At 51.8% G+C, this 17,984-nt stretch overlaps 1 protein-coding gene across 1 annotated transcript; it reads left to right on the top strand.

The window, feature by feature from the left end:
* Window positions 1–2,883: 2,883 nt before the first annotated feature.
* GATA5 (GATA binding protein 5) lies at window positions 2,884–16,364 on the top strand. Its single transcript, XM_058850737.1, has 7 exons — window positions 2,884–3,123; window positions 3,749–4,348; window positions 6,580–6,746; window positions 12,126–12,251; window positions 13,155–13,242; window positions 14,408–14,532; window positions 15,518–16,364. The coding sequence occupies exons 2-7, from the start codon at window positions 3,829–3,831 to the stop codon at window positions 15,671–15,673; spliced, it is 1,182 nt and encodes a 393-aa protein (XP_058706720.1). The 5' UTR covers window positions 2,884–3,123; window positions 3,749–3,828; the 3' UTR covers window positions 15,674–16,364.
* Window positions 16,365–17,984: the final 1,620 nt, after the last annotated feature.

Raw genomic sequence — 17,984 nt, 5'->3', positions numbered from 1 at the left:
GGGGTAAGGGCTCCCTCGGGGCCGTGTCGAGCCCCACCGGCCCCTCTGGAACTCAGCCGGAGCCAAGCCGTGCCTGGACGGTGCGGTGAGGGGGCACGGAGAGCCTTTAGGAAGAGGTCGGTCCCTTTCCACACCTCTCAAAATAAGTGGTCGAGTCCCCCCGGAGCGGGGCCGGCTCCGACTCAGCCCGTGGGCCCCGGGGGCAAAGCTCCCGGGGGTACCGCAGGGTACCCGAGAGGCCTTCCTGCCTGCCCCAGCTCCCAGCGGGGATGAAAGAGAGGGATCGGGGGTTCCGAGCATCACCCTCACCGACGCTCTGTTAGCATTTTTGTATCTAATCCTCTCCGTGAGCTTGGCAGCGGTGTGCGGCCGCCACGGTGGGGCAGGGATCCCCGGGAGAGCCCCGGGTCCCCGTGTCCCCCGCTCCGGTGAGACTTCCCCGGGCACAGTGCGGAGGAGTAACCACCGCTGCCACCGCTGCCACGCTGGCACCTTCTCTCCCACTTCCTATAAAGCATCGCCCGCCAGGGCCTTCCTCATAGAGGAGGACCCCCGGGCCCCCTGCCTGCCCCCTTTACCGATCGCACCCCAAAATCCTACAAACACCCCAAAGCTCGCCGCCTCCCCCGCCGTGGGTACCACACGCGTGGGTGACAGCATCCCGGGCCGGTGCCCAGCGGGTTTGGAATGCGGGGCCAGTTCTGCGGCTGCCGCTGGAACCTCGGTGCCCGAGCACCTGCCCAGGGCTGCTCCGAGCCCGCGGGAGGAGCCGCTCCTTGGACCCGCCGCCCCTCTCCGCGGCCTCGCTGGGGCGAGAGCCCGGCAGCCCCGACACCTCCGGAGGAGAAAATGCCTTGAAAAACTAGTTTAAAAAAATGAATCAGGAAAACCCAACAGCTGGATGGATCTGACCACAGACACGCCACAGGTCCGTGGGCAGGTTTCCGTGCACGGTGGTTTTCTCCGCCGTGAACACGCTCACCGGGTACATCCCTCCGGATTTAGCAGCGCCTCGTTTATTTCAACGTTTTCACATTTATTTGAACGCCAGAAGCGATCGGGGACGGTAGTTCGTACTTTTAAAAAATAACATGTAATAAATTACAGTTAAGTAACATCTTGAAACTGTGAAAAGTGAAAACCCACGCGAAACGAAACGAAAGAATCTCCATCGGTGGCTCAGCCACAGCAATGAAGGGTTTGGGGCTGGTTTTCTCTAGGTACTAGAGGTTTTTCTCTAGGTTTTATCCGTGCCGCCGCGGGGCTGGGGCTTCCCGGGTTTTTATTTTCTTTTCCTATAGCTTTTTCACATTTAAAAAAAATATTTTTTTCTGCCTTTTTAAAAAATATCCTTTTCCCCTCATTACTTTTTCTCCTTTTTAAAATTTTTGTTTTGTTCTTCTTGTTTGTTTGACGGGGAATTATTTGTTTTGGTTTTGTTTTCTTCTTTTGCTCTGCGGGCACAGGGATACCCTGCGAGCCGTAAGCGGCCGCTTTCGCGAGCAAATAAATACATCTCCAGCCAGTTGCGTTGCATTATTCCGAGGGAAATAGCTGGCATTCCTGCACCAGTTTATTTTGGAGCTGAAATTTCCCACCCTTCCCGCAGCGCTGCTCCCTGCGGAGGCGAGGCTGGACGGGCTCCCCCGGGCGCCGGGACCGCACGGGCGGGCAGAGCCGGGCTGCGTTACCGGAGGGCTCCCGGGGCCGAGCGGGGCCCGACCCAGTCGGTAAAAGGCCTGCGGGTGACAAAATTCTGTCTGCCCGGGGATAGAGCGAGCGGCGGGACAGATTCACCCAGGGTTTCCCCCCTTTTCTCTGGAGAGGAGATAGAGCGCAGCGACTTTGTGCAAAAGCGCAATAATTCCGGGAAACAAATCCCGGTAACGATGGAAGTATTTCCTCGCTGGCCGGCACCGAAGGAGAGTTAAATCGGCTGACTTAGCTGGGGTAAGCGGGCTGCTGGGACTAAGAGCTCCTTCCCCTCTGAAGTTCCCTCCCGGCTCGCGCCGACGGGGAACAACTGGGAGAGGATTTTTTTGTCCCCGTGTCCAGGCCAGAGGGACTGGGCCGGGGGCTGCAGGGAGGAGGACCCTTCTCTCGGCTGCTTCCCCCGGGGAAGAGCAGAGCACCGGGGAGCGGGGCAGCCCCGACGGGACGGTGAGGGGCCGGAGCTGCTCTCCGAACGTGGCAAAGCCGCCCTGAGCGGGCACGGCCGGGACGGGCAGGCTGCGAGCATCGCCGCATCCCCGGCGGGCCCGTGGGCAGCTTGAGAAAGTCAGGGTGGGCCGGGGGCAGACTGAGGCGCCCCTTCCCCGTAAGGATGGGACTTCTGTCGAAACAGAACCGGAGCGCTCGCTCGCAGCAGAAAACCACCCGCTCTCATCCTCGACTACCAGATCCCCGCCGGGAAGTTTTCGGCGTGTTCCCCAGCATCTCCCGGCGGCCCGGGGCGGGGGGGCATCGCCTCCAGATGGGGTGCGGGAGCGAGCCCCAGAAACGCAGCGGGGCCCGCAAAGGAGGGAGCCACCCCCGAGCCCTCCCCGGGGGCGGGCGGACACCTCCAGCCGCGCTGCGGGGGCGGCCGGCGGGCCCGGGGCGGTGCGGGGAGCTCCGGGGGCCGCGTCCTGCCCCGCTCCGCCCGGCCCCGCGCCGGGGGGAGGCTGCGGGCGCGTCCCCCCCGCTGGGAGCGGGACTTATCCCGTCCCCCCCCGCCAGGATCGGGACTTATCCCGTCCCCCCCTGCCGGGAGGCGCCCAATCCCGGCCGGGACCGAGCGGGGCTGCCCCGCCGGCCGTCACGTGGGCCGGTCCGCACCGGGGCCGCCGTAAAGAGCCAGAGCCAGAGCCAGAGCCGCCACTTCCCCGCCGGGCGCAGCCAGGGACGCACCCACGGGAGACAGGGAGGCGGCAGGGGGGACACCGGGAGAGGGCAGCCCCTCTCCTCCAGGGGGTTCAGCTGGTTTGTTTATTCTCCTGCCTCCCCCGTGGGCTTCAGTGTATTTTTTATTTTTATTTTTATTTTTATTTTTAATTTTTATTTTCCTGGGATTTCCCTGGATGGTCTGAGCACAGCTCCATGCCCCCCCGGCCATGCCCGGCTCCGCTCCCGGCACGCTGCCATGTGAGTACCTGTGCGGGAGGAGCGGGCCAGGGTGGGATGCTCTTGCGGGCTTCGGCTGCTGCAGCCCTCCGTCCGCAAGGAGAGGCCTGCCCGAGGGTTATCGCGCTTTTTGACAGGAAAGCGGCAGCGCTGGTGGCTGGGGGACACCGGGGATGCTCCCGATCCTGGAGCTCTGCCCAGATCCGTCGGGGCCCCGCTTTCGCAGGGAACCCGAGGGGCCGCAGCCGGCCGCGTCTATGCCAACAAGGCCCCGAGCTGCGCTCCAGGCCCTGGGGTTGGGAGGGGAAAAAAAAAAAATAAAAAAAATAAAAAAAATAAAAGACGGGAAGGGAAATACTATTGGGAAAAATATTTAATTGTTGAAGTGTTTTTCCGGCCCGTTGGAGGTGCCCAGGCGGGCGGCGGGGAGGGGAAAGGTGCCGGAGGGGTCGCTGCCCGTTCCAAGGAGGTTAATTCTCTCCGTGGCTCAAAGGAAAGTGTAAAGGAAAACAAAACAAAGAAAAAAAAAAATTACAAATTTCAGCCCTTGCTTGAGGCTGGGAAGAGGCGTTTTCGGCGGGGGAAAGGCCGTCGGGTGCCCGGTGTGTGCGGGGTCTCAGCCTGCTGCTCTCGCTTCTCCCTCCAGGTTCCTCTGAGTGAGCCCCTCGGCACCGCCGGGCCGCAGCCGGCCGGGCCCTGAGCAGCCTCCGCCGCCGAGTTCGGAACATGTATCAGGGTCTGGCCCTCACCCCCAACCATGGCCAGTCGGCTTATTCCCACGACTCCAGCAACTTCCTCCACTCGTCGGCCGGCTCGCCCGTCTACGTGCCCACCACCCGGGTGCCCTCCGTCCTCCAGACGCTGCCCTACCTGCAAGGCTGCGAGCCCCACCAGAGCCACCTCGGCAACCCCCCGGGCTGGGGGCAGAGCGGCGGCGAGGCCGCGGCTTTCAACGCCGGCAGCCCCCACCCTCCGTCGGGCTTCTCGTACTCGCACAGCCCGCCGGGCAGCAGCCCCTCGGGCCGAGACGGCGCCTACCAGGGGCCCCTGCTGCTGGGCGGCGGGGGCCGGGAGCAGTACGGCAACGCCTTGGTGCGCTCCGTTAACGGGTCCTACTCCAGCCCCTACCCCGCCTACGTGACCCCCGAGATACCGCCTTCCTGGACCGCCGGACACTTTGAGAGCAGCGTGCTGCACAGCCTGCAGACGAGGCAGGCCGCCTTGCCCGGCCGCAGGTCCACTTTCGGTAGGTGGCCGCCGCCCTTCAGCGACGTCTCGGGGCGCCGAGTGGGCGCCATCTCCATCCTAACTTCATACCCCATCCCAACCACATACCCCATCCCCATCCTAACCTCATCCCCCATCCCCATCCCAACCTCATACCCCATCCCCATCCCAACCTCATCCCCATCCCAACCTCATCTCCCATCCCCATCCCAACCTCATACCCCGTCCCCATCCCAACCTCATACCCTGTCTCCTCTGCGTGTCGGTGGCTCGGCCCCGGGATGAGCTGTCCCGCTGGCATCCCCGACGGGAGAGGAGAGGGGGATTTTATCCAGGGATGGGGAGATGGTCCGGGAACAGGATATGTGCGGCTGACCCTGGACAGAGGTGGGATAAGGGCCCTCTCCCTTGTGCGTGTGTGACAAGAAGGGCAAAGACCACGTTTCAAAGCAGAGCAATTCCCCCGGAGGACAGAGAATCAGAGGCCGTTCAACCCCTTCCCTCCCCACCCCACCACCACCCCCGCGATATCTCCTTCCCACAATATCGACTTTGTGCCTGTGCTTCAATACTTACCCTTGTGTTTAAATTAGCGGGGCAGATTTATAGCTCCCTCCCTTTTAAGTAATTTATTGTGGTAAATTAGTTTATATTTGAACAGACTCCCGGTCTCCTCATTTGCCTTCGCCCAAACAGGTCCGCAGCTGCATTGCTCTGCGGCCTTTGGGGAGACAGCGAAAGGCGCTCAGGCGTTGAACAATAAACTTCAATTCCTTTGCACCCACACCGAGAGTCCCTTTAAACTAAGCTCTGAGCAAATAAAGTTTTGGGCTTGATTTAACAGGACTCTCCGTGCGCGGGGTTTATAACCCCGGGGGCACTCCACCAGCCTCCTCCGGCTGTGGTTTGCAAAGTCCTTTAAAAGCCACTTCAAGATCTCAGCCGCGTTATCATCTTTACTGCGGTGAACCGAATTATCTTATCTTCACCCCAAGAACAAAGTTAAAGCAGGGAAGCAGCCCCCTCCCCACCGAGCTCCCTCCCCGGCTCGGCTTTTCCTCCCGCGCCGGCGGTGCTGGGCAGCGCTTTCTTTCCAGGGTTTTCTCTTTGTGAAAATCCTTTGCATTGTGCGGGAAAGGATCGTCCTGCCGAGGGAGGTGATCCCTCAGAAATATTTTCTGCACTTTGAATTCGGTGCTTTAGGATCTAGAATAGCGGCTGCCGTCCTCTCTGCCGTTTATTTTTGCTCTTGGATAGTGTAAACTCTCTCAAGTAGCCTAAACTATTCCTTTCTTTTTTTTTTTTCTTTTTTTTCTTTCTTTTTTTTTTTTAATTCAGTGAATTACTACAATTTTTTTTGCCTTTTCTCTTTACATTTTATTTCTATTTTCCATTTCCCGGCTTTTAAAGTTTTGCCCTTTTTCCTTTTTCTTTCCGTTGCATCATTATTAATTCAATCGAAGATTTTTTTTAAAATAATATAAAAGCTATTTTTCTTCGTAAGAAAAGAACAAGAAGGATAAGTTATTTTCAAAAAGAGGGTGAAAAACTGTAGGAGGAAAAAGACCGACTCTCGATTGAGAGGCGTCCTGGTTTCGCTCCGGGTTGCCCGTCGCTGCTGAACCGCGCTCGGGGCAGGGATGGACCGCGGACGGTGCTCAGCGGCTGCTTCCCTGGAGTTTTGGTTTTTTCCCAGGGACAGAAAAAGTGAGGAAGAGCCTCTCTAGCAGGAATTGGGGCCGCGGCCGGCCGGTGATGTTCTGCTGGGGAGCCCTGGATCCCCGCGGGTGCCTGTCCGGCATCTCCCGGCGGGCAGCTCAGAGCGCCGGCCAGAGGCTGGGTGTGTTTCGTGATGGAAATCAGGAAAATCTCCTCATTTTCCCCCTCTCCCATTTATTTTTTGCACCCTGGGACAACATCGCACTCTCCCGCTGATGACCCTGCGCCTCCCCATCCCAGGGAAACCCCAGCCATGTTCAGCCCTTTTTCCTTTCGGGAAACGGATTTGAAAGGGATTTCCTTTAGGAAAAGGGAATCGGCGGTCTTTGAACAAGATATTAAAAGATTAAGGTGTGGAGGAAATAAAGGGGTTCGGGTCACACTTTTAGGGTGGAGATAAACCCGCTCCGGACGGGGATGTCCCCTAGTATTGGGTCACAGAGGATCGGAGACCCTCTCCGGCGGGGTCCCGGGGACATCCCCGTGCTCAGGGGATGGTTCCTGACCCTCACTCCTGGGTTTTTATTCCAGAATACCTGGAGGAGTTCCCCGGGGACGGCCGGGAATGTGTGAACTGCGGAGCCATGTCCACCCCGCTCTGGAGGAAGGACGGCACCGGGCACTACCTGTGCAACGCCTGCGGGCTCTATCACAAAATGAACGGCATCAACCGGCCCCTCAAACCGCAGAAGAGGCTGGTAAGAGACGGAAACCCCGCCGGGAGCCCCGGCTCCACCCGGGGCTGGCTGCAGGGCAGGGGCTGGGGGCTGTCACGGTGCCTGTTGGGGTCTCTGTACTCGTCTTGGGGTCTGTTTGACCCCCTGTTCTCCCGCAGATGAAATGCCAGGACACCCTTGTTGCAGCACAGAGCCGGCTGGGATCGGGGCGAATGGGATGAAGCCAGTGGGGTTTCTGTCCTGGCACGAGTAAAGGGCAGTGGAGACAGGGCTGAAGGGACTGAGGGGTCCCAGGGCTGCACCAGAGCCGAGCAGGAACAATCACTCTTGCCTGTGGTCAAACCCTGCAGGCTTCTCCTGTCTCTGTTCCTGCAGTGGGTGTTTTGCTTTGTATTCGATTATTATTATTATTATTATTATTATTATTATTATTATTATTATTATTATTATTATTATTATTATTATTATTATTATTATTATTATTATTATTATTATTTCCTAGTTGTCCATGGTCTAAGCAGAGCAGTTGAGCAGGAGGCAGGGCTGGTCCTGAGCTGGCTCAGTGGGTTTGTGGCTGCTCATAATGGGAGCAGGATGGGGCCCTGCTCTCTGCTGCCTTCACCCTCCTGCCTAAGGGGAAAACTTGGGGTTTGGCAGCTCCCAGTTTCCCTGCTGGTTAAAGCATTAATTCCCTCTGTCAATGCAATGTTGGGCTTCCTCCAGTTGGGATCCCATGGTGAGGGAAGAAAGGAGCGTCTTTTTTCTTCTTTTTTTTCTTGTGGAGTCCCTTTGGGATGTTTAAATTTGGTGGTAACAGTTTTGGTTTTAGAGCTTGTCATCAGACACCGTCATTACAAACAGGATGTTTGTTTGATCCATGCTGGGGAACAGCTGGGAGCTCCTTGGGCTTTCACTAGGGGTGTATTCCTGCAGTTATTTTTTTGTATTGCAAAACAAATTATTAGCAATAACCCAAAAGTGACAAGTTCTTGTGTATGAAAATCGGTCAGGAAAAAAGAAAAAGTTGAGATTGAGCAAGATGTTTCATTCTGATTCCGACCCTCGGAAATGTAGCTCTGGATTCGCAAAATTAAATTAGTAGCTCCATGGAAAAACCCTGTTTTGCTCACCACATTAAAATCAAGGCATATGTGTGAAATATTCAGCATTAACCAACAGGATTTGCCTGTCTCTCCAAAATCCTTCTGTCTCCTTAAATGTGGTGACATTAAATCTGAACCTCCAGTTGCTGCTATGCCACAAATCTCAGAGTTACGCTGCTGATTTCTCCAGAGCAAACACGACCCGTGCATAGACAGAGGTGCAAACCAGTTCAAATCCTACTCTGCATTTCAGACTGGCATCTGAATGTGCCACTGGATGAATTTCTCTGGGATTTTTGAGCAGCTTTTCCCTGAGGGAATTGGAGACATCTCGCTGCTATTCCATATTTTATTTCAGCACATGGGAAGAGAGACAGCCATGCATTGCCTGCACCCTGCCTGAGCCTCATCTATAGCACCCATCAGGCATTTTTCAACAAACATTTTAACAAAGTTTTCTGATGGAAAACGCTTCTTTGCAGAATTAAGACCGTTTCTCAGGGATGAGCAAATATAGTTGGGAATTACCAAATTCTTCCTAACTTTTTAAATATTTTGACAATAAATACAACAATGATAAAGCTTAAATGAAAGAGCTGATTCTTGTCCAGGGGAAGTGTTTTGCTAGGGTTGAAATACTTAAGGCGATTTTAGTTTATGGATTAGAAAAGGGGCTGCAATTTTGACTTTCCATTCTGACTTTGGAATGAAACATTTTGAAACTTTGGGTTTTCCCAAGGATGTGAAATGTCTTGTTGCAACAAGTTCTGCCCTTTTGGGAGAGGAGGGATCCACTGATCATGGACAGGAAGGTGCCAGCTCTGGGAGGAGAGCAGTGAATGCAGCGGCTCTGTGGCTGTAGGAACAGTGAAATCAGTTTTCACAGTGCAGAGAAATACAGACACAGGAGGGGAAAATGGTCGCTTTCATCCTTAACGTTACGACCTTTGTTCTGTGCGTAGACACTGTGCTGGGAGTTATTCTGACTTCTGTTTTCACAAAGCAAAGTCCCCCAGCAGAGAGCACAGCACAGCCCAGATAACACTGCAGGAATGATGTCCTGCATCTCAGCCTGCTCGTGCATGGCACAGCGAGTGTAGTTTCCACTTCATTTTTTGTTTTCATTTTTTTTTTGAGAAAAGGGAAACATCCTCTACACAGCAGGGACAGCCACTCTGCTCCCGCCCGTGTCTGGATTCAAAAGGCTATGGCTCTCAGCAGAAAGGGTTTGTATTAGAGGAGGACAGAGGCAGCACTTTATTTTAGGCAGCACCTTTTCTAGCCAAAGTTTCTTGGTGTGTTTCACAGGGTGATATCTTAGACCTAGTCTGAAAATCCAGATCACTTTTGAAACCAGGAGCAGCTGGTGAAGGGCAGATGCAATTTCTGCTGTTAGGAAGGGAACATGGAGCAGAGCATACGGGCAAATGCAGTGGCTGTCCTGTGCTCAGCAGCTCCCACACCACCCAGAGCTGAAGGACTAACCTGGAGCTGAATTCTGAAAAGAGCCTGACCTTTTTTACAGTTTGCAATGCGCAGTGGGTTTGGTGACATTTTGGGGAAGGTGGGGATGGGATGTATCCCATGGCACAGTCTAATAGTATCCTAGAGCCATTTCATGGTGTGTGCCTTGGTTTTCTTCTGCCCCTCAGTTCTTACTGCTCCCTCATCCTCCAGGGTGCAGGCTTACCCAGAGCTGTAGTAACAAAGGCAAATCTCAGAGGATGCTGCTGCCTTTGGCTCTGAGTTCCCCACTTTCAGGAGCTGAGACCAGATACCTCAGCACACTTCCCTGTAACTTCTTTCCTGTAAACCACAGGTCCCCTCGAATCTGTTGGAAATGAGGGCAGAGAAGCATTGATTAAATCTGAGGGTTCAGTGCCTTTTACTTTTTTTTTTCCCCTGTTAAACCCAGTGGTTTCTTTTCCACCTTTGAAAAGGAGGTGAAGCAAAGTCCCTGGTAGCTTGGTCTCCCTCAGAAGGACCTTCCCTGCTGGCTTTGAATTTTTGGGCTCTCCAAGCAGCTCTCACATGCAGTTAATTCAATAGGCACCAACTCACCATTCCTTGAGCTTATCAGCAGCACTTGGCTGTCAAGCCAGGTCTGTGAAGAGTTTTTGTTTGAGTGTATGGTGCATTTGTATAAATAAACACTGAGCACAATGTTGAAATCAACAACTTCCTAGACAAGGTCAGAAAGCTACAAAGGCAGTGGGGTGGAGTCAGGCAGAAATGCATTTTCTTTCAAGAGAATTTCTGGGAAACCAGCACTAATGTATTGTACCCTCGTCCTTCAGTGAGCAATGGTAGCCTTGACTGTCTCTTTCTTGCTAAGCTGGCAGGTTGTGGTGCAGGGGCAGGTTCTCATGGGGTTTCTGAGGATTAAATTGTAGTATTGGTGACGTAGGGAGATTTTTTCTCTCCCTGGCTGTGCGAGGAGGAGCCAGCCTGCAGAGTGACGTTCAGGATGGATAGAAGGCACTTGTCACTGTCCCAGAAGGAAGCCCACGAGCAGGGGCAGTGCTAGCAGGGTGGGCAGAGCTCTGGCAGGGCTGGCATTGCCCTTGGGCCACCAGAGCCACAGGTCTCATTGTCACCTCATCTGCAAGCTTCGGGCAAAACCTCCTGTGAAACAAGGAGAGGGTGTCCCTCCCTCACAGGGACCTGTGCTGGCCTAGAAAATTCGAGCCTTTCCAAAGGGCTTTGCACTGGTCTTTCCCCATCTGCAGGCCAGGACAGATTGCAGCAGGCACAGTTACCCCAGGGCTGAGTGGCTCCAAATTCCTCTCCGTGCCCACAGCAGGAGTTGGACCTCAGAATCCTCACATCCTTCAGGTGCTCCACACCTCCCTCTGCTCCCATGGGAGCCCAGGCCCCTCCTGGATGTAGGGAAGAGCAGCACAGCCCTGGAACTGAAAGGCTCTAAAGGGCACTGGGTTGCTGCTCCAGGATCTTGCTGTGACACCATGTCCCAAATCAGGGACAAAGATTGTTGTCTCATCCTCTGTGCCAGGCTTGTCAGCTCACATTTTGGTATATTATTATTTTTGCCTGGTTATTTCTTGCAAGCTGAATAATTCCCAAAGTAATGCCATTATTTGCAAATAGTTGCTGAGACCTCTTTGCTGAGTAACGAGTGAATCAAACTTAGGGCATGTCACTTGTGCCTCTTGAAATTCAAAGCTGATCTTTATTTGACTGCTAACCTTGTAAAAACATTTCATTTTTATTCCTCCTCTTCCCACCTCATTCATTATATTGCTCAGTCAGGATATCAAGCAATAATGGAAAAATAAACAAACAGGGAGTTCTTTATTGCCTCCATCACCTTTTGTCTGCCTTTGAGCAGATTCAAAGCAATTTTTCTAGTAGCTGAAGAACATATTTAGACACCTGAATGTGGAGAGCCTGAGATATTACTTATGCCGGAGGTATCTTACACTTAGTGAGGTCTTTTATTAAAATAGTTTCAATATCTGGTGTTAAAAGACTCTCAAATGAAATGCCTATTGAGCTGACAAGTCTGTATAAAGAGAGATCTGAATTTTCCGGCGGCTTGGAGGGAAGTTGTCAGAAATTAGTTTGCTACTTCTGCCAGAATATTTTCCTTCTCCATTTGGAATTATTAATGTTTAAGAGCCAGCACGCACTGCACTCACAAAATATGTTGTTAATTAATGTCTGTGGGGTATTTCTACAGCCTGTAAGAGAACAGATTATCTGTGAGACTTGAAGAATAAACCTCCCTGGTCTCATCATGGAGCAGTTCAGTTTGGTTCTGCCCAGTTCAGCCAACTGATTCCAGTTGTCTTAACCCAGAGATTAATTGGGATGTTTCTAACTTTAGTGGTAGTTCTGAGTGCAGGAAAACAGAAGAGTTCACTTAAAGTACGAGTTTTCTTTGTGCATTTAAAGCCCAGCTGGCATTTTCCATCTCTTTCTTCGTCTGAGTGGTGTCCTGGAGGGAAGTTCTCTATGCTCTGAGTCCTGATCACTTCCAGCAGATTTGTTGGAAGTTTGTGAAATGAGTTGCAAGGATATTTGATATTTGATATATTTGATTAAAAAAAAAACCCTCCAAACCAAAACAAATAAAAAACCCCAAACCAAACAAAGACTTGCAAATTAGAGTGATCTCATTTGAATGTAATTCCTTTGATCTGAATTTGGCTCTTGTGCATGTTTCACATTTTCTGGGAATATGGCGTACTTGGAGATTTCATTTTGATATGAAGTGAAACTTCTCAGTTCATCAGTCCTGTGTGTGCCCTCACGTGTTTGTTTGCTTGTTTTGAAGTCTTCATCGAGACGTGCTGGCCTCTGTTGCACTAACTGCCACACCACCAACACCACCCTGTGGAGAAGGAACGCCGAGGGCGAGCCCGTCTGCAACGCCTGCGGCTTGTACATGAAACTCCACGGGGTGAGGAGCACATCCACACCGGGAGGGACCCTCTGGGATTGGGGATCACTGCCCAGCAGGTCTAGGAGATCAGCTCTGGAAGGACCAGCTTCTAGACTGGACCCAGAAGAGCTGTACCAAAGTCCCATCTCCTTGAGCAGTTAAAAGCTCAGGCTACTGGGGTTCTCCAGGGTGAGGCTGAGGGCATGCTGGAATGCAGAGATGTGGATACTCCATCCCTGGAAGTGTCCAAGGCCAGGCTGGATGGGCCTTGGAGCAGCCTGGGATAGTGGAAGGTGTCCCTGCCTATTGGAGAGGAGCTGGAATGATCTTTAAGATCCCTTCCAACCCAAACCACCCTAGGATTCCATGAAATGAAATCTTACCAGGCTCCAGTAGCTGGAGGCTGAAGCTTCCCAAACCCAGACTGAGATAAGGAGCGTATTTTTTCTCTATGTCCTAGTCAAGAATGTGTGAAGGAGGCTCTGGAGCCCACATGGGGTCTGGCTGGTAACATTTGCCCACAGAGGATGGGAGATGTTGGGGACACGTCCACCAGCCAAAGAGGAGACTCCATCCCTCTACAAAGTCTGAAGCTTCTTTACCCCATGCCCATTCCCTCTAAGCCCTGTAGGCTCTCTGTCTGTCAGTCTGTAATTTAATAGGGCCCCATTGCAAAGGTCACTAATAAATCAGGAAAAGAAAAATAGGAAATAAAGGAAAAAACAAAAATTGTGGGGAAGCCTTAGCTGTTAGCCTTATATATCTTCCAGCCAAGGCCTGATGCAGAGAAAAATAGCTCCTAGTGAAGGACAAGGACTTTAGCTGCTTTGCATGAGCAGCACAGAAATAGGAGAGCAAAATGTGTGGGAAGGAGCTGAATAAAATATAATATTAATGATTCCAAACTTTATGAATGTCAAGGTACCACGACCTCTGGCCATGAAAAAGGAAAGCATCCAGACGAGGAAAAGGAAGCCTAAAAACATTACCAAAGGCAAAGCCTCAACAGGTACAGTGTTATGATCCATCCTGGGGTCTTGGAGCACAGTTCGCTTCACAGTGTTTCATCTTCTGAAGGAAATTATGATAATTAGAAAATAATGAGAATTTTTCCTTGGTGACTGCTTTAGATCTGGGGCCTGTATTTCTGCATAGGCCTCGTGTGATAGGAAGATGTTTGGTGGAAAATCTCAGTGCTGTCATGCTCTTGATCAGGTTCCTCTGGGCTGTGGGTGCCTGGCTCCAGTGCAGCAGTGCTCATGTTTGCACAGATTTGGGCTAAATTGAGTAATAGGAAAAAAAAAACCACTGCCAGATTGTGAAAGGGTTGATCCTCCTCCATCAGCATCTTGACAGCCTAATACAAAGTGTTTTCTGACACAGATGTGGTAGAAGGAAAAGAGTAGAGTTGTGCTGTGAGATGTTGTCTTGGTTTGAAAAGACAGGTACCTGCTAAGAAAGGCAGGAACCTGCCTTGAAATAGAAAAATATAACCCCTCCAGCCAGAATTATTATAATCTTGAATTCAAAGGGCTCTCAGGAAAAGATATGGGAATAGGAATAACAGTCCTTTACTAGGAAAATTAAAAATGCAGTAGTATAAAGAAAAAAACCACAAAAACAAAGCACTGACAGTCAGAATACAACCTGACACCCTGCTGGTCAGGATGTTGGTAGCAGTCCCATTAAATGGTGGCTGCAGTCCTCCTGGAGTCACAGATGTGGTTCTGTTGAAGCAATGGTCCTGTAGAAGGGTGTAGATTTCCTCCAGAGGTTTAATGGTGGTGTAGATGGTAATGTAATGGTGTAGATTCTCCTCTGGGAATCCAGTGGAGACAGGTTGACTGGATAATCTCAGATTATATCCAGGCAGGAATGCTTGGCTCCTCCCCCTGGGTGGAGCATCTCACAATGGGATGATGTCATTTTATCAGTCATGCAGTGAGGCTCAATGGCCCATTAATAGAGGATATCTCCCTGGAGTTATGAGGGATGGGTCATGGAAGAGATAAAGAACACTGCCCTCCTTGGTTTTAACAGCTGGTAATAGAATACAGCCTTTGGTTACATCTTGCATTGCAACCCAAGACAGATGTCATGGTTGCTGTTAAAATATAAATTTCTTTAAGAGCAGATTTGCATTGCTTCACTGTCCTCTACCAATTGTCTTCCAGGATCCACGACTTCGGCCACTAACTCCCCTTCTTCCATTACCAACTCAGACAGCACGGTCACTTTAAAGTCAGAGCCCAGCACAACCTCACAGTATCCCGGACAAACCATCGTGTCGGTGTCCCAGGTAAGGGACAGGGCCCAGAGCCATGGCTCATGGCTGGGGTGGATGATCCACACATGATCCAGACATGGCTGCTGTCCTGGGGGCCTTGATGAGGTGGAGCAATTAATTCATTGCACTGTGGCCACCAGCCTGGACTCCCTCAGGCTGAGGGAAGCAGGGAACATGAGACAAGATGCTGTGGATGAGAAAGGTCTCCAGCCTGTTGGCTTCCCATGGGATCTTGCATCCTTCTGTGGAGAACTGGGGTGTCCAAGCTCTGCTGTGGCTTCAGTGCAGAGCTGAGTTTAATTCCCATCTCCCGCTGTGAAAACACAACATTGTTGAGTTGAAGAGATCAGCCCAGGGTGGAATCCTCTGTTGCTCCCAGGAAAAGGCTCCCTGGGCATGTGTTATCAGCATCTTATAGCCCTGAGGTGCACAGAGACCACAGAGCTGTGAGGCTGTCAGAGGCCCCTCCTCTATCCCAAGCTTTTCTTAGGGGCTGGTTGTTATTTCACCTTGATATAAGGAGAAAAAGGCTCTAAGTCAACCCACACATCAAAATGTTGTGGCCCAGCATTGTCTTTATGCTGAGTCTAAGCTCTCCCTGGACATGTGTGTATGGAGGGGAAGCTTTAGCCCCAGCACCCAAGGGCCTGGTGCAGCACTGCTTACACCACGTGGGAGAGGGGATTTTTGTTTGAAACCAAGAAATCTGCTTTGTGCTGTGCTCTGAAAAAATACACACACACCTAAATATCTCCAAACTGGACATATGCAATCACTGAAAAAATGCAGATGGGCCCTGGCACGCCTGCTCTCTGCCTGGTCATTGTGCTTGCACGGCACCCTTCCTGCCCAGCTCCAGACTGCTCTGAAGGGAGCTGTAGCATCAGGGATAGCCCACCCTGCTCACAACCCATCCGAGTCTACCTCTGCCCTACAACAATGGGCCCATGGTTGATGCCAGGCCTCCTAACCCCTCTCTGCTTCCCTCCCGGGGCAGGCACAGAGCCAGTCGGACGAGGCGCTGGCCGGCGGCCACGGCGAGTTCAAGTTTGAGCCCGAGGACTACAGCTTCTCCCCCAGCAGCATGGCCCCACAGCCAGGGCTGAGCGTGCCCCTCCGGCAGGACTCCTGGTGTGCCCTGGCCCTGGCCTAGGAACCCCCAGCCTCCAGCAGAAAGCCTCGGGACCAATGTCTTCAGCTGTCAAGGATGAGCAGCCCCAGCGCCTCGGGACTGCGGGGGGTTGAGACACAGGACAGGTTTCTCTTGGAGGATGCCCATGGAAAACGCCAGCTGCATGGGGCTGGGGTGACCCCACTGTGGCACCAGCTCCCCAAAAACTCATCCCACCCCAGAGTGACCCAGGGCTGCCTCCCCAAGGCCGGAACCCTGGGGCCGCCTCCTCTGACATGAAACCAGCAAATAAATGCATCCCAGAATCTATGTTTATTCGCAGTGATTTCTCCCTCCTATGACTCCACTGTGTGCAATTTATTCCACTTTCCAATAAAAGACTGTAATAACATGGCACCAAATAACTTAATTTTATTAAAATGTAAGCTACATGGCCTGCCTTATGTTTTATTGGCCACAACAGAAAGAAAAAAGAAAAAAAAAAAAGACTGGTTGTTTTAAACATTTACTGTTTTATATTAAAAACTATCATCTCTATAGAGTGTTAGCTTCTGAAGCGTTTTGCATATCAGCACTGAGCTGATGAGTCATACATGAAATAAACACGCTGCTCTTCCCTTTCCAGCTCCAAACAAAGAGGTTTTTATTATTATTTTAGGCAAACGGCATGACAAAAATGGTCAAAACCTCCCAATAATAAAAGAATACTGAAATGCTGGGTTTTTCTTTTGTATTTCCTGATTGGAATGTTGCCAAGTCTGAGCATTAGAAAATCAGAAATTAGTCCTCCAAAACTTAAAAAAAAAGGCTTGAGGGACTGAAAAATAAGGGGTGTGTTGGAGGTGTAATTGTTTGAATCCAGTTTTGGGGATGTTTTGAGTGGAGGATTTCCAGCTTTCAGCATACAGAGCAGATTGCTTTTTAATTATTTTAATGAAGGCCAAGTAGAATACTCTTTCTTGGAGCTGAGCTGTAGCAAAAAATCTTCAGTGATGCAAATCCCACACCACACTTCCAAAAGCTAGCAGCAGCATGTTTCTGCAACATCTCAGAAGTGGGAAATGGAGGTCCTGTAAGTCCCAAGGAACTTGGGGATGAGGAATAGACCCTACTGAAGAGGAGAGATGGGTGGGAAATGAAGGGGGAGTGAGGTCATGGAGTTACTTATGGCCTACTTTATTTGTTATTTCTAAATAAAATGCCCAGCCTCGCTGTACGGCTATTTATGGCCAGGAAACTGTCAAGTAATAGTTCCTTAATATAGAAGTTGACCTGTCCAGGGCTTCCTGGAGCAACTCTTCCTCTTGTCAGGAGAGATGGATAGCTTGATTTTTATTATAAACAACAGGCTAAAGAGGATCAGGGAGAGTGAATCTGACATCAAGTCACAACTCAGCTGAGATGGAGGATGATGCTTTCCATCATGCAACCCGTGCTGGAGGAAAGGAGATGCTCCAGGCACTGGGGAGCACTGGTGTGTGCAGGCACGGTGGGGGTGTGAGCCACCCTTTTATCAAAGCCCATGGATGAAAACTGTCTTTGGAGGAGTAATTCTTGTGCCTGCAGAGCTTCATTAGCAGCCTGCTAATGATGCCAAGCTCCAGTGCCAGGGCAAAGGCTGTCATGGAATGGCATCCCTCCAGCGCCAGGCCCGGCACTGGCACACCGTGTTTGCAGGACCAGGCTCTGAGCATGGATCCACATCTCCACCGTTTGTTTTTCCACCCCCTGGCCGGCCCACATCCGCAGCAGAGCCAGGCACAGCCGGGCAGCAGATAAGCCAGCAGCACGGGGCTGGCTGGATACAGCATCCCAAATCAGCCCAGAGTGTGGCACTCAGGGAAATGGGCGATGTGGCCCGAGCTCAGGCAGCCTGCTGGCGCCCCAGGTGACGTGTCAAGGCACAGGCTGGCAAGAGGCAGCAGAGCCCTGGGTAATGAGCAGTGCTCCCGGGCAGCTCCCCAAACCCCAGACTTTGCAGGCAGGAACAAAAGGCAGCGCAGCACAAGTCATGGCAAGATGATTTCTATGGATGATGGCAGGGGGTCCTCGCTTTTTCATCTGCATGACCCCGAGGACGAGAGTTATTTTAAAGGCAAACAAGGAGACCTAAACAATGCCAAGATGTTGACACCAGTGGCTCCAGAGGCTTTATTTATTGCCTGTTGGTAACCGTCGACCGAGCGTCAGGATGCTCCGGGGGCTGGTGACAGACGAAACGAGGCAGAGGGACAAGAAGTGAAACAACTGGGACATGTGTAATTTTTCCTTCCTGCTCACTCCTTGCCCTCACTGGGTGACATCATCCACAACGCCGGTTTTTCACTTCTTG

The sequence above is a fragment of the Poecile atricapillus genome, chromosome 15 (genome assembly GCF_030490865.1).
Source record: "Poecile atricapillus isolate bPoeAtr1 chromosome 15, bPoeAtr1.hap1, whole genome shotgun sequence".
NCBI classification, from domain to species: Eukaryota; Metazoa; Chordata; class Aves; order Passeriformes; family Paridae; genus Poecile; species Poecile atricapillus.
This window is presented reverse-complemented; position numbering and strand designations above follow the sequence as displayed.

What these genes read in the sequence shown, in the direction of transcription:
- GATA5 (XM_058850737.1), top strand. Translation starts at nt 3,829, where the DNA reads ATGTATCAGGGTCTGGCCCTCACCCCCAACCATGGCCAGTCGGCTTAT. An exon ending in TCAAACCGCAGAAGAGGCTG is followed by an intron (nt 6,747 to 12,125) that starts GTAAGAGACGGA and finishes CTTGTTTTGAAG; the next exon opens with TCTTCATCGAGACGTGCTGG. An exon ending in TGTACATGAAACTCCACGGG is followed by an intron (nt 12,252 to 13,154) that starts GTGAGGAGCACA and finishes ATGAATGTCAAG; the next exon opens with GTACCACGACCTCTGGCCAT.